The sequence below is a fragment of the Rhyacophila brunnea genome, unplaced genomic scaffold (assembly GCF_057557595.1).
Source record: "Rhyacophila brunnea isolate RB1 unplaced genomic scaffold, BYU_Rbru_1.0 scaffold_12, whole genome shotgun sequence".
In the NCBI taxonomy this organism is placed as follows: Eukaryota; Metazoa; Arthropoda; class Insecta; order Trichoptera; family Rhyacophilidae; genus Rhyacophila; species Rhyacophila brunnea.
The window spans coordinates 35,492,139-35,517,922 of record NW_028232774.1 but is presented as its reverse complement, the minus strand read 5'-3'; the positions used below and the strand labels follow the sequence as shown (position 1 = coordinate 35,517,922).

Sequence of the window (25,784 nt, the reverse complement as noted above, 5' to 3'; positions counted from 1 at the left end):
CAACAATTATTTCTGCATACTAGTCTAACTTGATGCACATCTACATTGATGCTAACGACGCGCCTAGAGGGTAACGATTTGGTGGCCATTTGATAGAATTAGCATGATATTTAAATGTGGTAATTAATTAGTAATTATCTAGTCAGCAGTCAATTTGTTAAAGGAAAATTTCTATTACATTTATACCCCATTTACACGCGCATGGATTTACTGCCGACAGTACGTAGTGGCCATAACAAAGTTCGGAAGCTTCTGACAGTTGGGAATTTTTCGATAAAACGATTCGGTAGAACGATAAAAAACAAACTACTCCGCGGAGAGACTCATTTTAAGGTTAACCGATTTTTAAGACCTGTCAAAAATAGTACCATAAAATGACAACATCACGTCTCCCTTAATCTTGAAGAATGAGACTTGTACGTGTAAACAGTTATTGTCACGATACTTTAATATACACACTATTGCCGCCAGTAAATCCATGCACGTAGGTACGATGATGTATTATTTAACATAAAAGTAAAAGTGCATACCTAGTAAGATTTATGTCATTGTTCTTATGAAAAAAGTTATCTGAGTGGTCAATTTCCAAAAACCTAAAATACATAACATGAACAAAAATGATGTCCATATTCTATATCGTATAAAATAATAATATGTAATTTCATATACAATGTGATAGGCATATAACTTAAAGCCTACCAAAATCAAATAAACAAAAATGTTTAAGCAAAAACTTAATGTCTTACAGGTACAGGATATTTAAAATGATACAAATAAATGTCGATATATTCAATGTTATATTGCTTATAGTTATTCTAAAAATGAATTTATTAGTTAATATAGACTTCTTTTTCACACTATAACAGACCATGAGGCCCTATTATAGTAGTGTAGTGAAACAATATTGGAGTAGTAGAAGTGAAATGATCACATAAACACGTAGACTTTGAGAAAACCACATAATATAGAATGTAAATATATCGTGACCTCACCAGGAATTGAACCTGGAGCCCTCGGATGAGACCCCAGTGCCTTACGCACTGGACTACTAGGACCGGTAATCAAAATGAGCATATCGCTGTATTTAGAAAATATAATATGATGGATAAAAGAAATTAGTGTTAAAACTAACTATGACACACAAAAATGTCATTTACTACAATTCTGAATTGTGGATACATCTGTATTTAGAAATTAATATTGTTATAGACAAATTCATCATTATTATGGAATATGACAAATTTTATATTGATCTATTTCGATGTTAAAATAATTTAGTACAGACCATTATACAATATGTATGCAATTTAAAAAAACTACCATTGCAACATTAGACATACATCAAATTATATAATATACACTCAATCAGACATACCTACATCCGAATAGACATACAACCAATTATTCTTCATACATTGTTTCAAACTATTAATCGATTAAAAACTACGACTGAGGTTTTATTGTAGGAATCATAAACTATTAAAATATATCATTAGAGATCCAAATACACAACTTGTGTTGCTGAAATGGCGGCAATGGCAGACAAAACGGACGCCGCCCAAATCACCGCCGTCGCAGTTCCCATCACCTGCACAAGCCAGCCGAGCCCTAACGATAGGACAAGCTGGGCGACAAATACTGTAGATCCTACAATAGCTATGTCCGTTCCGAGGCCTCTCGTAGTCGAAGATTGACCTTCCGGTGCATCTGGTTTAGGTGCCTTGAACTGAAATCAAATATGTTTTAATTAATATACTTTTCTTAGTATAAATAGGCATTATTTTATTTATAAGTAACTTTAAATTGTTCATCAAAAATCTTCCAAAAATCGAGTTTTGAGATAATCGCAAAAAACCACCAGAGCACTTTTTGTAAGTAATTAGAAGAAAAGTATTGAACTCCCTTGAATATTAATGAGTGAGTGAGTCGATTTACATTTTTTTTTAATATATATGATACTCCTAAAGCGTCAATATTGAGCTACTTTACGAGCTGTTTGTTGGCGAATTTAAAAGCGGGCGATTCAGCTACTGCGATTGTGATGATGACACACAAAACTTTCCATTCGCTGAGAAGCCAACAAGCTAACGACTATTTTGACAGAACGGAGTTCGTTTTTTACCGAGAGGTCGCTACTACGCTCTACTGCGCAGATGCAGTAGGACCACACGCCGGCGTGTAGCGTGTAAAGTTGACCGGCTTTCAACTTTTCTCGGTAGATTGTTTACAATCTGCTTGTTAACTTGTTTGATGATGACACTGGGCGACTTTACAGGCAGATTGTAAATTCGCCAACAAGCAGCTCGTAAAGTAGCTCAATCTCATTGACGCATAAGGCTGCAGACACACAGCACACTATGAGAAATAGAGCTCCCTGATTGGTTAGAAAGGCTTTGATGACAGAACTCACATTATTCATTGCAGAATGTGAGTTATGACACCAACAGTCAACTTTGTCAACGATTTTCACATGGTTTAAAGTGACTTTTGATACCTAACTATTTTTCTCTATTATGCCTTTAGAATAACTTAAACTTAACTAAAAATTGTAATGCTGATTTACATTATGTACTTGAATAAATGCTGGATAGTTATACTCTTAGTGATAAATGGAGCAGGATAATTTAGCAATGGGACAGTAAAATTGGGCGATTTTAATAGGACACTTTTTAAGAATCCTCGATTTCTACTTTATGTCACCAAAAATCAATTCAATCTTATGACTACAGGTTGCGCTAGTAGTCAAAATGTAAACATACTGATAAACCTTGCTTATATCAGTTAAAATGTTCAATGCCCCTTTTCTATCCAACTTCCCAATTATTAATTCCGTTGTCAGCTTTAATAAATAACATAACATAATAAATGATAAAAGTTTCTTACACATCCCGTTGTGTGGTAGTGAGCCACTAACAGATACGGTATTGTGAAAAGTGTGCTGTAGGCGATACCAGCAGTCACGCTCAGAATAAGTACGGCAATTGGCGATTTGACTGCTGCTAAAATGGCCATTCCGATAGTGTAAACAATCAGTCCTCCCACGTACACACTTTTTGCTCTGAAATAAAAGATGAAGAATTATTGTAAAATCATTGTAGATATTGAAAATTGTTCATTACTATAATATAATATACGGAATCAGCAAAATTATTTTTATAATGACTTTAATTAAATAAATTAGAGTATTGATTAATCAGAACCTTGAGAATAATGTACACAGCCTGCAAGATCTAGCAGAATAGCCGGCAATCGTACTTTTTGAAAATAATTTAGAAAAACCTAAAATAAAATGATGGGCCGAGTGGAATTCAAACAAATTCTTTAACAGAATTGAAGGGATGAACAATGTATCTTCACTCAAAGGAGAAGAGGTAATATGACAGAAAAAAAACATATTTTATGAAATAATAATCATTAATTTATGAAATAATAATGTTCTTTTTGTTTATCTACCCGAATTTCTTCATCAAGCGTTCAATGATGAACGAATACCCGGCACAAGCTAGGGAGTAAACTGCCATTCCCCAGCATCCAAATCGAACACCGCTACTATAAAGTTCATACTCTTCAGATCCATGTGCTGCCTGGAGAAAAAAAACATAATACATACCATTGATTAAAATTCTTGGGAATCAAGACGAAATATAAAACAAAACAAATTAATAATGGCGTTTATGTGGTAGATTTCCTTTACGATGGTTTTAAAAGCAAAGTTTATTGATAATTGTCCGATATTTTATTTATAGTAAAAAAGTAAATAAAGTAAATCAAACTACGGGGCTGTTATGTGAAAAAAGCAGATAAATTTAACCAGTGATGTCTCTAGGCAAAATACCACCCTTAAGCAGACTAAGAATACCGTCCCCTTACATGTTATACTAACACATCCCCGCTACACATTATCTGGCAATTTGTTAGTTATCTACTTATCAATATTATTATTTATTTTTTGCTCTGTTAAACAGACAAATACATCAAAATCTTTGAATTGACATACACATCATTTATTGAGAATTAGAGACGTACCTACCATTGTGTGTAAGTAAGGTTTTAGCGTGTCCGGAAACTTGTAAGTATGCAGTTTGCCGTATTATACTTCACCGTGAAATGTTATATCGGAAATATATGGCCGTATATTAAAGACCGTATAGTACTGACATAAAATTCATGTCTAAATAAAACACGGTTGTTGCCGGTTTATACTTTACAGGAAGCCAGCAGCAAATAAGTTTTGAAAATAGCCCATATATTTGTTTATTTTTTAGGTTAGATTAGGTTAGGTTAGGTTTTCATTCTTGAATTCATGAATTTTGCCAAAATCAGCTATGAAAATTAAGTTAATGTTCATATTAAATCTAATAATATTGGAGACCGTATAGTATACGGCTCTTTCCAATAGAAAACTCACGGCAAACTGTGCCACGGTGAAATTTAATGTTGCACGTACAGGTTTTAGATACGTAGAGGTCTGCGGGTTTTAAGGTATCCGTATGAAAATTTTGCTTTGCAATAAACTGCCATTACAATATGTGTTGCAATGAGTATAACAATATGTACAACAATAGTTATGTTGTCAGGATTTTTTATGCTTCGATTTTTTTTTAAACAAAGATGTCGGTTCTTTCTAATAAACCGACCACTTCGTCCGCTTCATAGAAAATAGCTACTGCTCTGAATAGTAAAGTTGTAATATTTTTGTATTCGATCCTTCATTCGCCGCCCTGTATAATGTGCCGCATATGTAACACATAACCTGCCTACCCCCATGTCGCTAGATTTAACACATGCAAACTAGCAACATAAATAACTCAAAAATCATAAAATTAATAAAAAAAACATTATTCTTAAAACCATTGGATGGATAGAGTACCTATATTTTTCTGATTTAAATTTTTCAACTAAAAACTGCCATTTTAATGATTGTAAGTTTTGCCTGAATGGCAACGAGATAATACTGTGGATTGCTCACCGAAGGATCTCCACCAAATACACTTTCGCCAACAAAATCAGTGAAGTAAAGAGTGTAGCTGAGATGCGACATCCACGTGAAAAGGTTGGTCAAATACAATATCTTCAAAGAATTTGGCATCAAAATGATAGACTTAAAACAGTGCATGAATGATATTACTTCTGATTTCGTCTCTTCCACGGTCTTGATTTCCTCCAGCTCATCATTCTTTGCATCGTCCATATTGATTTCAACAACAGCATCAATCTTAACTCCATTCCCAAACGATATTTTTTTTTGCCTGTCTTCCGTATTGTCATTAATTTCTTTATCGTTATTGACCCCATTTTCTTTGACAGCTTCACTATTTGGTTCTTCTTGTATATTGGATTCTCCAAGATCTACACCATTTTGGGTCGGTTCATTTTCTTTCTGTTCTATGTGGCCATTCGTTAGTTTTGTTGGCTGGAAAAGAATAATCAAATAAATTTTTGCATTTTGACAACACTGGTTTGATGTTATTCAAAATGGTGGACAGTAAACAGCTGATCATATTAATTTCTATAAACGAAATACTTGTAGAAAGTTTCACTTATTCAATCAGAAATATGCAAATATACAGGTTCTAAGCTGCACGGAATAAGCAAATGTTTCTATATTGTATTATTTTTTGTACATACAACATAAATGTAATGATTTTAAAAATGATCGTGAGGGTCGACGTTATGTAAAACAACATAACTAATTACGATCCCATGCATAGAAGATATTTTACAAAAAGATAAGATCAAAATTGTTGCCATTTCTAAAATTACAAGTTTCCAAAAGTAAATAATTAAAAAAAAATTATTTAAATTATTAATAGTTTTTAATATAAACTTTCTATAATTTAATAGTTGTTTTATCACTACGTAATTAATTGAATAAGTGCGCATATCGTGGATACAAGTATCCCTACTATTTGGACAAATTCTTGAATACCAAGTTAGTTATTTAAGGCACGCGTACAATAGATATCAATCTGGTTTCAATCATTACAATAATGTAGTACTACCTGCTTAGTACCGCTAGTCTTTCGTGTTTGCATGCATAATCGGTAGGTACTCAAAATTAAAACTTTACTTGATTTCTGCTTATAATAAATAATTAGGTGACTTATTATTATAGTAATTTAATTTCATCAAAGAAAGTGCCATCTATTTATCATTATGCATTACCTATTTCCTACGCGTCTGAAAATCGGTTGACTAATGCATTAACCCACCTAATTAAATAAGATGTAATACTATGCATTAGGCCTTTAATATATTTTATTTTATTTACTACAAACCAAACCATTTCATTTTATTTATGATAAGCTCCTTTCACCCATAATGGGTCACAAATAAATCAAAAGAATAATGACGTAATGCAGTAAGTATTTTAGTAAGTTCTTGATATTTACTTTGAATCGTCCGGTGAGCTCGAAAGTTGCATGTTCCAGGAGTGGCAGCGGCACCTCTGCAAAGCTGGTGGCCGTGATGATAATTGTCAGTATAAAGATGAGTGTTACCATGAGAAACACTGTTTTAATATTCCCTCCGAGCCATGTGCCTGGAATGTTTCAGCCATTTACTCCAGTCAAATTCTAAAAGAGATTTTTCACAACATGCAAACGGTGTTACTAGTCAAAAAAATCTAATTACTATTCTAATCAACACGGGTGTTTATCATTAAACTTTTTATTTGTATCCTGTTAATTTTATTAATGATCTAGTAACTAATCAGGGGAAATTTCAGTGAAATGTGAGAAATTGTAGGGTTTTAAGACACTTTTTTGCATAGCAATTATTTAATGAATAACACAAATTATGGTTTTTTTGAATACGAAATTAAATATACAGTATAATGGAAAAAATAAAGTAAAATTAAAATCAACCATTTACATTTGACATACAAAAATGTCGCATATCACAAAAATATTGAACTGTATAGATTTATTGGTAATTTAAAATAGATGTCTCTACTATCTGCCTAAATAATCTTTGCAAGTTTCATAACTATTAGCCGCATTTGCACATTTCATGTATAACCTTTGTAATTAAAAATGGCTATTTGTTGTTTGTAGAAGATAAAACAATATTTTTGGTGGGTAATTACCTATTATTAAAGATTTCCAGTCGATGCCTCCAAAGGCATATCCGAGAAATCCACCAAGCCCAGCCATCACAGTAAATGTGCTCAGTCCACGGGCGTGATCCTCTGAAATTGAAAATAATTTTAATTAAAAACTTCTTCAAATAGCTAGATGAGACTCGGAAACACCGTACCAATGATATTAATGTAAGAAAGTGAGTACTTTAGGGTTACATACTGTGACCAAGTTTATTCAATTTGTGTTTTGGAATAGTAAAAGCATAATACCCCGTTTACACGTAAACAGATTTACTGCTGACATGCTGCATAACAATAAAATGTAAGTACGTGTAAACATGTATTATTCTGCAGTTGCAAGATTGCATGCATGAATAAAAAAAGTTCGAAAGCTTCTGAATTTTCATGTGACAGTTTTTTTGAACGATAGTGGCAAACCTGCCGTCAAAAAATTTAACTACACCGCAGAGAGACTCATTTTAAGGTTAACCAATTTTTACGACCTGTCAAATAGTACCATAAAATGACAACATCGCGTCTCGCTTACTCTTGAAGAATGAGATTGAAGAGACAGTCACCACTTTTACGTGTAAACAGTTATTGTCATGATAGTTTAAAATACGCACTATTGCTGCCAATAAATCCATGCACGTGTACAAACGCTATTACTTTAATAACAATGACTTTATGATAATATTTCTAACAAGAAAGACTATTGCTTGGCCTAAAATAAACTTAATGCTTTCAATAAAATAAGAATGTAAAGACAAATTGGATTCACATACAGAAGGACTAAAAGTATATTGACTCACCAGGTATGCTGACTTCCAGCAAATATGCTCTTACAGGACTTTGACAGACGTCAGCATTGAAATCCATTAATACAACTCCCATTATTGTAATTACGACAGCCCTAAACGGGAAGTAATCTATCACACTATCCTCTGACTGCTCCTGAGTGATATTTTCAGATACGGGCCCCGGTATACTACCATTTGGTATCGCAATATCTGTCATATTTTCTGGTTCTATCATATCGCCGAGTAAAATTCCCAAGTCTTTTCCGTACGGCACAAAGATGAGGCCTATGAATAATCCGACCGCAAGGAATAATATCAAGGGCCTTCTTCTTCCGAGGGACATTCTGCATCCATCGCTCAAGGATCCGAGTAACGGTGCCAGAAAAAATCCTAGTAGCGGAGACAGCGCCCAGACTAGTGTCATCTTTTCGTGTTCCATTCCGAGCTCTAGAAGTATTGGCGAAACGAAGGCGGTTTCCGCAGAATATGCAAACTCTATTCCCATAACAGCAGCTGCCAATTTTAGTAGTTGACATGTTGTTTTCTTTCTGAAATGTGCCAAATGATAAAATTGTTAATTCATTGCAATAATTCATGTATTCAAAAGTAAAACAATTTAATAGTTGCAGATTTAAACGTTTGATTATATATAAATCCTTGTTTCTGTAATAAATGATGTGGTTGGTAAAGTCTTATTTTTTTTCTTTTTAACACTGCAACAAACTATGAGGCCCAATGACAGTAATGTAGTGAAACAGTAGTATATTAGTAATAGAAGAGAAACAATCACAAACATTGGGTGTGAGAAAATCACATAAAAATTACTTTGACGTCACCGAGAATTAAACTCGGGGTCTACGGATCAGAAATGGTAAGTTTAATAACATATTTTCAGACAAAGCAAGATTGTTTTGACTAACGATTATCTACACAACTACCAAAAAAAAAGAATGAATAATTTACAAGAATTTGCACTAACCGTCATAGGTTGATGGATTTTGAAAAATTTGCATGTTGAGGAGAATGTGTCACCATTTTAAATATTAACCGATTCACTGCGGACCATTTAATTAGGTACTTTTTAATTACCACATTTAAATAACATGCTAATTACACCTAATGGCCCCCTAATCAGGACACAACAGCTATGGCGTTCGCGCTGTAAGGAATAAATATAAACTATTGTCGGAATGCTTTTTATAAGGTGCGTTAATTTACAATTAAAATACTTAATGTTCATATTAACTGTTAATTTATAATTACTGTGCGGCCCACTATAAGCTCTGACCATTACGACTTGACCCCATTATACCAAATGTAGGAGCCAGTTAGCGCGGTATGCATGCACAGTATTAGAGGGGGCATAGATACATAAAACCCAACCACAGATGGCTTTAATAGGCGCACAGGCTTATTCATTTTATATTGTGCAGTATTCACACGTTATATTTTAATAACTCATAAACACTTCTAATCGCAAGAAACTGTTTACACATCGACGACATTCTATGCATTTGATGCATTGATGGACCACTTTAATCATGGGTGCCGCTATATCTCTATAATATGTAATGAGTATGGTATACACTGGTAACTGAACCAAGGGACAGTCGCTTGCTTATTATAAAAATTATCTCCCTGTATCCGCTGCTCAAGATTCGGCAGTATTCATGAATGAATCCATGAGTTCTTATTTACAAATTTATAGTGTACCTATATGGTGCCAGTCTGAATATAAATAATGTCAGAATTATTGAAGTGTGCGACGTTAATGATTTGTAATGTACAATTATTATTACATGTATCGGATCAAGTTAGTGGTGGAACCACATTGCGCAAGATCTCACCCCATACTTCCAACTATTTATTATAATAAATAAAATGGCCAAAATATTGATCAATACTTCTAGATCCAATGCAATGCCTAAGTTCAAAGTTTCAGAACCTCACTAGGATAACGAGTACAGCTGAGTGGAGACAAGCCTGTATTACACGTGGGAAATTTTTTTAAATAAATTATATTTATGATATGACTTGTTCATTATTCTGACATCATAATATCTGATTCACTGTTTGAATAATAGTCAAGGCTGTTGTTATCTGACTCCAAGCCAATGTGTATTATCAAATCTATTCAAAATTACCTGAGTCCTTCGACTTATGACTGAGATACATTCCTAGACTTTGTTCGTAAGCTAGTAAAGTTTCGTACAAAATATTTAGATTTGAAAAATCTGGATGAATCAGTCTTTATTTTTGCAGCATTTTGCATAGATGCATACATAGTAGCTTAATAATCGTAATTCGAATCCCATCAATTTGACATTTGGCATATTTCAAACCTTTTTTTGTTTCTAAGCGCAGATAATTGTTTTTGGTACAAAAGCTTCCTAATAAATCGATTATGGGACACTGCATACTTCCCGATAGTAAACCACAAAGCGTACATAAAAAGGAAATTCCTATAATTTTATTAATGAGAGGTGGCACTCAATGTTTGAACCGATTTAGACCAACGAGCCTCGCACTTTGGATGGATCTAAAGGTTTAAATACAATATGACATCACCACATGCCGACAAATTTAGTCGCTAGTTTCGTCATTCTGCAGAATCTATCTCTATAAATTCAATGATGGAGAATACCAACACTAATGCATTAGCATTTTAAATTATTATTCATGCTAATTTCAATTAATTTTAACAATTTCTACGTGTGTGTACGTTAAAATTACTTGCGATATTGCATCCATAGATAATATTTTGAGCACAAACAGACCCGCAGATCATATATAATAGACAACATTATTATAGAAAATACATAGTGCCAACCACAATATGTGATTTTGACATGAGTTGAAAATGATAAAAAATGTTCATTGAGTCATGCGGGTGTCGATGCAGCGCAGTACGCATGAGGTGACCTCATTGTTGTTTTGGTGATTTTGGCAGATTTTGCTAACTGACAATGTCGTTTAAAGGTTCAAAATGTACTACGGGATGGGAGCATAAGTCTGATAACATATTTTTAAATACAAAAAAAAACGACATTACACACTTTTATCCCGTAGCGGCAGCTTACTGTGACAGCACATGACAACACGCCTTGCCCTGCTAAGTAAAAAGACAGTGTTTTTAAACTTACCTAGTCTTAAACTACCTACTTTTTCTCTTATATTATGTCAAATTATTGTATTTTTTTGACATAATCTCTAAACAGACATTGTTTAATTAACGAGCATGTCAAAAAAATCTAAAAATGTTACATAATATAAGAGAAAAGGTAGCTTAAAATTTGTGTTCTCATTTCACTAACACCAAAAACACTGTCTTTTTACTTAGCAGGGCAGTATAACCACAAGTAAAAAATTGATTTTTAATTTGAATCAAATATTTCATCACAAAACATTCTAATTCGAGGCTTTTGTTCAGTAAAATCATAAAACTCTGCAGGGAATATTGATATTGGATCCCGTTATTCAAAAACATTTAGGTCATAATTATTCTGATAAAAATATTCGGACGTATTTGTGGATACAAGATTTATGGGTTTTACACATTCTGCCCAAAGTGGTTTCCGGCATGCAATCAGAATGGATAATTTTTTGTAACCATAGTAAATAAATCAGTTCAAAAACAATTATTGGTCTGTTTTCTTGGATCGCGTTATTTCAAAACCGTGCAAAAAGAGAATCGGGTGCATAGCCCCCACAAGGGGGGGGGGGGGGTGACAGGGCTCTATTCTGGTGGCCCGGGCTCAGGAGGGGCCCGGCATGGGAGATAAATGCAGATCATGAATTTGCTCTAATAGTAAGAAAAGTCGCCAGCAGCGATATTTTACTTCAAAAATGTTGATATTTTAAAATATGTGATATTGTGCGATGCAATTTTTAATTGTGTGTTGAAACTCGACAACTCCATAATTTAATTTAATTTTACCACTTTCACCATTCCGAAAACACTACTGTAGAGCGTCATACTGCCTTTACTTTTTTCACGGCTCGCCAAAGATCCTAGCCTGGGGACCCACTTCAGAATGTGGGGGCCATGATCGGGTGTATTACGTTTATGAATCTACAATACAGTATTTAATCAATAAAGAAACCCTTTGATTTCTGTCAGGCTGACAGAAAATCCCATGACTGAGGCATCTATAATTCACATTTAAACAGTTATATTATATATATTATATTAGGTTTATTATGTCCATACAACAGTGTATTTGTATGACTAATTAGTATAGTCATCGACACACGCCAGCATGTCTATGTGTCATTATATTTTGATGTTACAAGTATCAATCAGAAACAACAATCAATCAATGACAATTTATTTGATAACATATTTTATTTTTAATATTTATTATCTTTTTAATCCTCAGACACTTATTATTGTTGATAATAATAGCAGACAAATAATAGATGGTAGGTATATAATTTACAATACCCACTTCAAGATAAATTTAAGATCATCACTAATCTAATAGCAAATCTCTGCAAATGATTTCGTGTGCACATTGATAATAATCTATAAAAAATTATTTCCTAGAAGAAGAAAAACAACTATTCATATTATTATTATATGCTGACATCATGTCCCCACATCCTGAAGCGGCCCCTTAGGCCAGGATCTTTGTTGGGGCCCCCTACCTATCGCTAGGGTTAAAAACAGTGTGACGCTCTACAGAAACGTTTCCCAATTGGTGTTCCAGGTAAAATCAAGGGTATTCAGTGTATTTTTAACGATTTTTTGTATTATTCAATAAATTAAATGAATTATGACGTTTTCGAATACCATCACACAATCACTTATTTCAAAATGTTACTATTCTTAAACTTTATACCATTAGAGCTAATGTGTGATGTGTGCTTATCTCACTTATAAGGTAGACGCGCCACGCGGTGCCCCGGGCCCCCAGGCTAGAGCTCTGTCAGCCCTCTCCCTTATGGGAGCGATGACTGACATCGTAAAAGATTAAATACTATATGGTCACCACCTGTATTCCCTTTCAGCTTAGGACATGGAATGCATCTGAAAAATTGATAGCCACACAGAGCTCAATTGAGTTAAAAACTTATTAATAAAATAAATTGGTTGGTATAGCCCGTTCACACGTGCATGGATTTACTGCTGACAGTACGTATTATCGCGGCCATAACAAGAAAATGCAAGTGTAAACACGTTTCATGCAAGTTGCAAGACTGTATGCATGGATCAAAAAAGCTCTGCGGCTTCTGAATTTTTATGCGATAGTTGAAACATGCACGATATCGTGCATGCGCAGTAGACATATGTGACTAACCTGGTGGAAAAAATGTATGAACTGTACAGAGTGGAGCATTTTGACGTTTACCAATTTTCACAACCTGTCTGAACCTGTCAAATAACACCATACAACGACAACTATGCGTTTGAAGAATGAGATTTGCGAGACAGTCAGCACAGCTATTATCGTGATAGTTTAATTTACACTCTATTGGTGCCAGTAAAGTAAATCCATACATGTGTACACACTATTAGTCGCAAATGAGTTAATATAAAATTTGAGATTATTAGCCGCTTTGAGCCTGCTTAAGGGCAGATATTTTCCAAAGTATGTTGCAATCTACTGCTTAATACTTTATTTTGTAATTTGCCTTTCTAAGCCTAGTATATTGTGTCAATCAATAAGGGGCTTCCCGAAATTTTACAAAATGGTTTACGCATTCTGCCAGGTTAGAAATCACTGGTATATAATATATACTGACAGGTTATTTTTTTCAATATAATATTATTGCACAAGAACTTTTTACAGTCCATATCCTTACATAAAAACTTCGGTAAATGTGCCGCAGAGGTGGACATGAGATTTTACAACTTTCTTTTTAGACCAAACCAAACCTAACCTAACCTAACCTAATCTAACCTACCCCAACCTAATATTACCTCATATAATCTTAGTTTGTGATAACGGTGTATCAAAATTTCAAATTTTCAATTAACGATTATTGGATCGAAAAGCCGATGCGCCGACAGAAAAGGGTATTTATTATAATTGTCTACATAGAATAAACTGTTTTCGTAAAAAAAAAATATAATAGCTCGTGTCCACCTCTGCGGCACAATTACCAAAACTTCAATAATTAAATGTTGAAAAAATACCTATAGTGCGACTTTTATATTAAGTCTTCTACATCATTCGATGATACTATTACATCACATATTCTTTACGTTTTAACTTTTCATAGCAAATAATCTATTTTTGACACGATTGAGAGGAATGAAAAGCTTTCTTTTCTGTTTCTCCTCCTCCCAATATTTTTACATTCGAAATAATGCTCTTTGTCTGCTTCTGCTAAAAATTTTAGCATTTTAATGTCAATAAAACACCGCGTGATATCGAACACTAACTGAATTATTAGTGCGGGGAATGTAGTAGCGTGGTAAGTAAATGCGAAGCGCGGGTTTAAGTTCCAGAAACGACCGTGATGACGTCGAAGACTAGATATAAAAGTCGCACTATAGCTGTATTATTACCTATCATATATTTTTAAATCGTAAGGGGTATTTTGAGGTGACATAATAATATATTAATACGATCGATAGAGGGTACTTGATAATATTTGAATGTAAATTCTAATAATTGAGGCGTCTAATTACAAAAAGCGACATGTCCACAATTCGATATTTGCGTGAAATAACGTTTTTATGTTTCAAGTTTCCATTATTTATTTTAACGTGAGACTATTTTTTCCGTTGTATTCTATGCCGAAATTAGAACCAAATGGCAATTTGTTTCAGCCGATAAACTCTTAAATGTAATAAATATAGGCAAAATAATATTGGACGTAGCGCTACTTGAACATCACTTTTTATTGTATTCCGCATAAGGCACATATTTCCGTGGCACTGTTATGAGTTTACCGGATGCTACAGCATGGGAGACGCCATTTCCAATATTGAACGTTCCCTTATTGGCTGACTTAAATACGCGCGAAATCAACCAAGCTTTAAATAATATGAAACACGGACTTGGCGCTTTTTGTAATAAATCGAAACTTTTTTCGTAGGGTTTTGTCGCGTTTTAGAATTTATAGATCAATACATATTGTGTAAAATTATACAAAGAATACGTGCATATTTTTTTCTCAATTTTGACCAAATGCGGACTTATCGCTTTTTGGAATTAGACGCCTCAATTCCAGTATTTTTTTACGAACCGGGTTTCACTTTTCAGCATCTTCAGGCACTACTCACACTCACAAAATAAATATACAGTGATACAGAATACAATTAATTCTCGTTTATATAACAAATTGATACAATAAAATAAAGTGAAAACTTATTATTACTATGTACTGTAATGTACTGAAACTGGAAATTTTAAGTTTTGGAAATACCATATTACATTAGTTATACCCACTGTTCCAACAGTCAACAAACTATTAATTCAGTTAGAGAGTGCTATGTTATACATAACCACTTCCGTTATGTTGGATATTCCAAATTTAAAATAAATTATTTGTTATGGCGGAAGATTTAACAAACAAATGGACAAATTATTCATTGTCAATACTGTTTCACAATGCTAAATTTAATGGTGTCATGGGTAACATGCTGTCTTTACTGTTTCGAATTAAAATATATATGCATGCATTAAGTTGACGGTGCTTCCATGTTTGCAAACCATGAAAAAAAGATTTATTGGAAAATTTTAGCAGAAATTATTAATATTACACTCGGATAATTGCATCAAATTATGAAATCTTTGATATGTCTACATTATATCATGCAACATGTTAATGATAAGATTTATGATAAATATTCATTCAGTTTTTGTCAAACACAGATTTAAAAATTGCGCATCCAACAAGTTTGCGTGTGAAGTGGATAAGGTAAATTTTATTTAATTATTTACAAATTAGTTACCAATAAGTATGTTAATAATACTTATTACATTTAGTCGCTGTAGGATTGGTTTGTCATATAGACCAAAAATGTCAAATGTTCAGGAGACGAAAAACAAATTATTTCATTATCCTATATTTGAATACATGGAGGTATTTAAATTGTTGTTTTTACAGCATATTATGAATGCTGTATTCATTACAAAGCAATTTAAAGAAATGGATGGTTATGGTCCTTCTGCATTAAAAGGTCGATTTCGACAAAAACAGATATTTGACAAACCAATCGTATATCGACGATTTGTTTGTATTATTAAATCAAAAATTTAAAATTTTCACTGTAGATATCTTGCTGCCTGATTTCCAGATTGTTCTGTATCACATTTTTTAGGTAAAATGACTTTTTAATGCCATTTTGTTACATTTCTAGAACTCTGTTTAAGCTATTAGTCAGAATACAACAATTATAAACGGATATGTCGATAATGTTGACAATAAGTTATTCTTTTATATGCAAAACACAGTTTTTAATATATCGACTGTGGAAAGGAAAAAGGGCGTAATCCACTCAAATCAAATTTTACAGGAAGCACAAAAACGTTTTTGTTATGGTTTTCGGTCTAAGTTAAAATACAAAATAGACATAGATAAGCTTAAAGTTCATGATTAATGTAGTGCCAAATCAATAATTTGGTTTTTATATCCATAATCTGATATTAATTATTGACTTAATTAAAAAAAAATCCAAAAAAATGATGGTTAAGTTGTTTTTCCCATGACACTTCCTTCTTTTTTTTTTAATTGCTAGCTAAATTTAGATAATAAATCGGCATTTGCAGCTTACATCCTTTGGAGACAATGTGTATTTAGTCGTGAACGGTGTTATTATCCAATAAAACCTATTTTGAAAGAACTGAGGGTTACGTCTTTTTTCCTTTCTACGGTCGATATGTATATATTATATTGGTTGTGCAATTATTTCAATGTGAACTTTCAAATTGCTCTCCTGAGAATTTTACTGAAAGTGACGTAGAACAACCTAGAAGCTAGGTACAATTATTCTGCTAATTTTATTTTTTAAATACCAAAACAGTAAGTCCCATACAACATTAAATTTGCTTGCATACATTATTGTAGTGACTTTACAATGTATTAGAATATTTTTATTCAGTACACATGTACTTTAAGAGATATTAGTCTAAGTTGCAGTTATCTGTTTCGATTGACAACGTGATCTTGTAAATAAATAATGGTTTAAATTTAAATTGAAATTGATAATAGTCTACTTACTTAAATATGTGTGAATAGTCCCGAAACTTCGTATCATCCCTTCGAATCTGGATGCTTCTTTTTCTTGGCAACTGCTTATCAAAGTTTCTACCCATTATAACAATCTTCCGCAAGTACACTGTATCTTAAATTCTTTTCCGTAACACTATTCGAAGATAACTGACACTGCCGGCTGGAGATTTGCGAAATGTGTAATAATTCAAAAACCTAACCCAAATACACGACGATAATAATGGGACGGAGCGATAAGTTAATTGACCTTGCAATCATTCTTCTGGCCTTTTCAAAAAATCGCGACGTACCTATTAGAAATAAGTCCAGCCAGAATTATTATCTTAATGTCATTTAACAATATAATAAAAAAAATCACCAACTTATAAATTCTTTAATTAAAATAATACGTTATCACTTATCGAATCTAGCTGTTTTCTCTACAATATTTATATTTAATTTAATTAAACACCCGTTCTAAGCAAGATGACAATTTTTAATAATTTGTCCCCAAATCACCGATATGAATTTCGAATTACAATTAAATTTAAAAAATCACTTTATTAAAATGATCTACACTATAAATTTAATGCAGTCATACAATAATAAAAAAATATATATTCTTAGTATTGTATTAATAGATATTGTTATTAAATATTTTTAATACTAATCACAGCACTTTATAGACTATGGTTTAATGCTATAACCTGTACAGTCTGTATTCAAATAATACGGTTATTAAAATTATTTCTTCCTCCAGTACTATCTTATAGCAACATGAAAACAGAGGTTATCAATAATTATTAGTAATAGCCAATAGGCATATTATATCAACACATGCTGTGTCAGACTTAAAAATAATATAGCAAATAAATATGATGTTATTATTATTTGAATTTGATAATGGATGTTAATTTTGTACACATTTCCAAAACGTCCTTTCAGCTTATCAGTGACGTCACTAGGCAAAGTGCCGTCTTTAGGTAGACTTGGAATACCGTCCCGTTTCATTTTGAATCCTAAATTATATGAAAATTGTAAGGTAACCTATCATTTTCACTGTCTCAAACTGACAAATGCAACAAAGTGACGTAATTACATAATTATCATCTACCGAGAATTGGAGCATTTCCACGCAACCTTCTCTCAAACAGTGTTGGTTTTAGGTGCGTGGAAGTTTGGAGGCCTCTTATTATTTCTTTAAACTAAGTGTCGGGACACTTTCTAACAAAGCGTCCGCATACTGGAAAATCGCCACTGCTTTCAGAAGTTGTTATGATACGAGGGTGGGTCAATAAGTCCTTAGAAAAGCCGACAGGTGGCGCGACTAGTACTGTAAGCGGTTTGTTTTCATGCAGCGGCACTACCGATTCAGTATGCTGCGAAGTTTCAATCAGATTGGTCGGGTTGTTGTGTGTTTCTCGTACATTTAAAAAAAAATTTGCTTGTTTAAAAAAAATGGAGAAAATTGAGTTTAGAGCTGTTATTAAACATTTTAATATAAAAGGGTTAACAGCAAAGGAAATAAAAAATGAGTTGGATTTAGTTCACGGCATATCTGCTCCTTCACTTGCAACTATTTATAACTGGTTAAATGAATTTAAACGTGGTCGTACATCAACAAAGGATGAACCACGCTCAGGACGTCCTGTAGAGGTGACTACACCAGAAATGATCAATAAAATCCACGATATGGTGTTAAGTGACCGAAGATTAAAGTTGAGTGAGATAATTGAGGTTACAGGGATCTCAAAAGGTAGCGTCATTTCTATTTTACATGACAAATTGGGCATGAAAAAAATTTCTGCAAGATGGGTGCCGCGTTTGCTCACAGTCGAGAATAAACGCAATAGGGTGGTGGCCTCTGAAGCCCTGTTGTCGCTCATGCAACGCAATCCGGATGAATTTTTTCGTCGCTTTGTGACTGTAGATGAAACATGGATACACTACTATACTCCCGAGACGAAAAAACAGTCAAAGCAGTGGATTGCGAAAGGCGAACCATGTCCAAAGAAGGCGAAAACCGTAAAATCAGCTGGTAAGGTTATGGCTACTGTATTTTGGGATGCACGTGGAATTATTTTCGTTGACTATTTGGAAAAAGGAAAAACAATAACAGGGGATTATTATGCATCTTTATTGGACCAGCTAAAAAACAAAATTGAAGAAAAACGGCCTCATTTAAACAGGAAAAAAATCCTCTTTCATCAGGACAATGCCGGTGTTCACACATGTTTACGATCAATGGCTAAAATTGAAGAATTGAAGTTCGAATTGGTCGACCACCCACCGTATTCGCCAGATTTAGCCCCCAGTGACTTTTTCCTTTTCCCAAACTTAAAAAAATGGCTAAGTGGACAACGTTTTTTTTTCAAATGAAGAAGTCATCGATCGGACAAATGCTTATTTTGAGGACCTTCCGAAAATTTATTTTTCTGACGGTTTAAAAAAAATTGAGAAACGTCTAACCAAGTGTATTGAGCTCCAAAGAGATTATGTTGAGAAATAAAAAAAAAATACAAAAATAAAAACTGTTTTAATGCTTTTTTCTAAGGAATTATTGACCCACCCTCGTAGTATCGATTCCTTAATTTGCCGCCCCTAAGCGATCTACAACCTGCTTACACTCGCAGGATGTCACTGCAGCTTATATGACGTATGCATAGATAAAAACTCTCACATCTAAACTCGCCCGTCTGCCGCACAGCCATAAATCAAACCTTCTACCGTGACCGAAGACCGCGACATCTACAGTAACGACAGATGCTCTTAACCTCTCTACACGTATATATATATTTGGATGCGGCGACTATAGTAGAGTAGAGTATAGGATTGACCAATTCGTAGGTGTGCGTATGTATTCTGGCGTCTTCGACTCGCAGCCCGAGACGCATGCAATTTGTTGATAGCAGCACTAGATGTTTTTTTTCAAACAAAAAAGTCGCATTCCACCAATGTGCGGAGCTTCATTTGGCAACATGTATTTTGTGAATAACGATCACGTCACGTTGCAGATGAGAAGAGTTTTGATCTGCGAGCCAGCTTAGAGAAACGAGGAGAAGAAGGCTAATGGATCACCTAAGATAGATGCCTTTTCAACTTGGCCTACCTATTCAATTCAAGTCCATCATCTCGTAAGATGACTAATACGATTTACAGAATGTACACGTCTAAGTTATGAGGTGCTTGCATCACATGGAAAGATGAAAGAAGTCTGACATGCAACAGTGATTCCCCCAGGGGGTATATAGGTGCATAATAACTATAATGTTGATGACAAAAAAAATATTTCCATCTCTTTCTGGCTACTAAACTTCATTGATTCCCAAGTTTTCGCCCTTCTCTTCTGTTCTTTGTCTTGCATACATAGTTCCGTCAAACTTATTACTTAAGTCTTATTCTAACTACATAACACCACAATAACAAAAAGTTACTTTTTGAGATCCAAGATAACAACTTTTAGTTACTTACATATTCACTGAGCTCGTGTGTTATTTAAATTAAACAGTAACAACCATCATGGCCAAACCGATGCCGCAGGTTCATAATGCCATTGACATTTGACATGTTGACGTTTGATTAACCTAGAAAATGATTGCACATAGTTGCAAATGATTTCCTGTAATTTGATCATTTTGTTAATATATCATCATCACCACCATTATTAATCGCTCCCAATCCACTGTTGAATGATGACCTTCCCTAGCTCGTTCCACTCTTCTTGGTCCCTATTTCTTTCCTGTCACGTACATCTACCAAACTTAATGTGTATGTCAATAAAAATTAAGACGTCCATGTGGGTGCAGGGCTCGAAATGACCGGAGCGCCGTTCCTGTTCGTGAAATCGGTAAAATTATTGCTCCGTCTCGTGGAAAAAATAATTTGACCGAATGAGCTAGATAGGCCATATAATAGAAAATCTAATACACTTATTTTTATAAAAAACACCTACAATTTGATAACTATGTGAATATCTTCAGAAAGCTGTAGACCGCTCCGGCTCGTAAATTTTCCCATTTCGATCGCTGTGTAGGTGTTAAGCTGCCATGTTCATCCATCAAACTTTATATTGTGTTCGTTGATCTACTGGGTTCTAAGGCATCCATGTGGTGGTTTAATGCCCTTCGGGTACTTGGGTTTAGAATGTGTGAGTACTAGGGATTCCAATCCCGAGATCCCGAACTATTTTCGATACCTATGAATCCCGGGATTGGTAAACATAATCCCGAAACTTTCATGATTGATTTTTTTTTATCAATTTTTATGGAAAATAAAATAAAAAAGAAAATATAACAGAAAAAATACTTTTAATATCATATAACTACATAAGAAATAAACTGAGTTTGAATGAAGTTTGATTTATTACCCATGTTAATAAAAATTAGAAAAAAACAATGCTTCGTACTTTAAACAACGTGATCCCACCATCTCATACATTTTACGACAGTTTCATATTTGGCTGACTAATTAGATTAATGAAGCGGAAAGGCCATAAACCATGATTTACTTTACTATTTTTAATGTTGCTAACCCATTCATTAAGTCTTTACTATCAGATACAGCAATCTCATATAATAAATGTAAACACAAACACAATATTGATTCTATGAAATTTTATAAATGAAAATCGTTCAGATTTGTAAATGGTTTAACATAAATTAAAAATGATATGAATTTAAGAAAATAGAATAAATAAATTAAGAAACATTTAAGAGACGTTTCTACCAGAAAATGCTATTCTTGACACCCACTGGTCAACACAATATGTTATTTTTTACTGTACTGTAATTGAACTTGTATTTGTATTTTTTATATTTCCATAAATAAATAAAACTGTTTTACTCTCACATTATTATTTATATTACAATATTATTTACTCCATTAAACCTATGTATTTCCGAGATTGAATGTACTCAGTTTTTAAATGTCTTAAATAGTATAAATTTAATGATACTTGATTTATTTTTGACCGATTTTATCAATGTTTTTTGTATATATAAAAATTTTATATTAACTATCAAAAAAATGCCAATCCCGGGATCGTCAAATTGTAATCCCGAAATAAAATTTGGCTCGGGATTGGATTCCCTAGTGAGTACCTATCCTACGAAAATGAACCACGCATTATAAATGCGCAATAGTATATGTAATACACCAATATTAAATGAGCGTCAATGCATAAACCGAAAGCAGTTTTCAGTATTTGACGTATGACCTATTCTCGACACGTGTTTAAATTTATCCCGTATTATTTCTTACTCGATATTGGTTGCCTGCTTCTCCTTACCCGTTAGGTATTTCAGTTCCCATTATTTCTGAGTTCCCTGGTTAACATCTATCAATGACTAAAAAACTAATAAATTTTTAATTAATTGGGACTGAAAACAAATCTGTCAATGGAAGTGTTAATTAATTGCTCCTCTCTTGATTAGATTATCTTACAAATAATATAATAAGAAATGATAATTTAAATTTATTCTTTTGAATCTATTGACAGTCCTTATCTTGTTTTAATAATAATAATTAAGACTTTGTATGTAATCAATAAAAAAAGGAATTCAATCTAATTACCATCATCACTAATAATAATTTTAAATATTTTATTTTTAATTTATTCACGTTTTTTATGAGTGGCTTTCATAGATAAAATGATAATAATTTATTGTATATGATTATTTTTAAAATTATCTATCATAGAAGAAATTGTCTTATCAATCTATTGTATTCATTATAATAGTACAGTGTGTTTCTGAACTATTTTTTTCTGTTATTTTTATGCTAATTACCGTGCTCAGGACCGAATTACAAAGGCTGGCTATAAAAGTATTAGTATGTAAATGAGTGCGATTTATACAGTATTTTAACTGTATAAACAACTCAAAAAGGTTTGTTGAAATGTTTGAACCTCTCTAAAGGCAAGTTTAGATTAGTCGAGTGGCGTATGATGTTAACACTAAATGATTTAGTAACTTAAAAGTGTCCGAACACAGTACATTAGTGCGCGACGTATTAAAATGAATAGAGCACAATGTAACAAAGCAAAAATATATAATTGCTATATCAGAAGAATTGGATGAAAAAATGGTTTAAATATTCCGAAACGAATTTATGGGTACTATCTTCGCTCCAAAGAAATGTCATTTCTACGACAACTAATGAACTTGACTAAAGATAACGTGTTCAGACTTGTCTCGTAGCTTGTTTGGTATTTATTGAGAGGTAGGGGGGGGGGGTGCTACTCGACCAAAAAATTAGAACAAAATGGATTGACTCGACTAAATTTGTCTGTTCATACATGTTTTGTTACTCGACTAATCTGAACCGGTCTTAAACGATAAGGGAACAGGAATAAGTCTAATAGAAATGAGAATCGATAGTGACGTATATTGCAAAAAAATGTTAAATCATGTTAAAGTTTTTCTCCAGATCTAGACACTATAGTGCAGCCAAACGTTATAAGTCTACTCAATATATTTTGCCAGTAACAATCTTAATTTTATATTATTATAACAACGACATGAAATATAATAATAAATGACTGTGCTAATTTTTCCAGAACATAACTATGTAAAAAATGACCAATTTGCTAGATCATAACTACCATTTTTCAAGTTGACATTTTCTTCCACCATGCTGACAAAAATATATTATTCAGATATTATCATATTGATAACAATTTATTATTATCAATGTTATTTTGTTATTACTGTTTTATTATGCAACTCTTGTAATTTTGATAAGTAGATAAGTTTAATATATGAATCAAAACAACATAGGTACTTACTACATTTGATATTTGATTTAATAATAATTATAAACAGAGCCTTTCGCATAATTCAACTTTGACATATCATGGCAAAGTCAACTGCAGACGTATTGATTTGTAGTTTTAAGGCAGTGGATCATCGCTTCATTACAGCTTATCATATTGTGATAAAATGAAGATGGATGATAGTCAGTCACTTTATTTTTTACCGTGTCTTCGATCCTACACAGGTTGGTGAATTAAAACATAATGTTGTGGGTATTTCAAGTTGAATAATGAATATGCAAAAAACCAAATAAATCTCATTCAACAAATCTACGCCAGTACAAAGCCACTTCATAATAAACAACAAATGCATCGAGAAGTTGATGAGTTATTCTACCATAATAGATTTTTGGGTTTCCACCGTGTGTACTTCTTCCTTCTTTGCTCGACGTTTCGGGCATCGGACATGAGTTATAATGAAGTGTAGTGTAGGTGTATGAATGCAAACGTCGGTAGACGTCAACATATTTTGTGCGGTGTATTTCGTATTTCTTCCGGCAGGTTCGCCACTATCGTTCAACTGCGTAAATCCTAGCACGTGTAAGTATTATATAAACTAGATATTAAAATGCAAAAGAAGTGCTTAGTCAATTCGATTCTGAAGTGATTATGGGAAAATGAATTGCATGTAGTAAGTACTTGCTGCTGTAAAATTTGATCTTTAGTTTCCAGTCTCTTCGATTATTTTTGTCAATCGATAATAGTTGTTATTGCTGTTAAGAAATTTTCGATACATGATATCATATTATATATTCAATGTAGTGAGTTTTCAAGTGATGATTTTGTAATTTTAGTACATATTAAAATTACAATCAAATTGCGGAAAAAATATTGTAGATAGTCCCAATATTATTTATATATCGTCAATCGAATGTCATGTAAAAAAAAACACAAAATGCTATAAGTACCTACCTATATAAATATTTTCAATATTATTATAATACAGAAGATAATATAACATGACAATTCTCTGTTTTATTTCTTCCATATTTCGAAGCAAAGTTATGTTATTTTGTTTGGTGTGGCTTATAAAATAACCTCTGAAAATTGGATTAATAAACAAGTATTTGAAAATATATTTACTTACTATTCGTAGGAAAACATCTATCTTTCAAAATAATTATATTTTGTTTTATTTATAAGATGTTCATTATGAAAAATAGTGTCTCAAAACCCAGCGATTATTCGTGTTTCACTCAAGTTTCCTCTCAAATGATGAATTAATAATAAAAACCAAGTTTTTATATTTCGATATAACTTTTATTTATTATCATGGTATGTATTATTTATTATGCAAACAAAAAAATGATAAGAAATTACTGCAGAAAGGTTAATACTATAAAGAAAGTTTTCCATAAACTCAAAGTCTACAATACATTATAACGATAGAGAGTTTTAATAAACTTTATTTACAATAAAATAAAAATATTACTTGTCATAATATAATATGAAATGAGATACCTCATGTATGTAGAAATAGGTATTATCAGAAGTAAAAATAAGCACAATTAGTTTCTTTCAGTGTCCAACAGTGATAAGTGTGTAATAATAATTAATAAGAATTTTGTATTTTTCTTCAATTTTTAACTCATAGAAAGTACATTAAAGCTTATTATAGTAATATGTATATAGATTGTAAGCCTGTTTCTATCTGGAGTAGCCACTCTCCGATCCAGTACTCCAAACACACCAGTCATCAATGTTCCATCAAGCCGACAGTTGTTCAGCGTGCCTCTTCTTTTACACCCAAATGGATTTACTATCTTTGAAATCTTATCGTCGTCCCAGTATTAGTTTGTCTAAAGCGACAATATGTGAAATATTCAGGAGACGAAAAGCAAAGTTTGTTCATTACCTTTTATATTTCAATGCTTGAAGATCTTTCACATTTATTTATTTGACATAAGTACATTATATTAAAATATAT

General features: G+C 32.8%; 1 protein-coding gene across 1 annotated transcript; it reads right to left on the bottom strand.

Annotated features, from left to right (window-relative positions):
* Nucleotides 1-650: 650 nt before the first annotated feature.
* On the bottom strand, nucleotides 651-17,517 carry LOC147078099 (membrane-associated transporter protein-like). The gene is made up of 8 exons (XM_085940200.1): nucleotides 17,056-17,517; nucleotides 7,894-8,429; nucleotides 7,088-7,189; nucleotides 6,393-6,541; nucleotides 4,970-5,413; nucleotides 3,454-3,584; nucleotides 2,884-3,058; nucleotides 651-1,726 (listed from the first exon to the last, which is right to left on the bottom strand). Exons 1-8 carry the CDS (start codon nucleotides 17,148-17,150, stop codon nucleotides 1,493-1,495), a joined length of 1,866 nt encoding a protein of 621 aa, XP_085796326.1. The 5' UTR covers nucleotides 17,151-17,517; the 3' UTR covers nucleotides 651-1,492.
* Nucleotides 17,518-25,784: the final 8,267 nt, after the last annotated feature.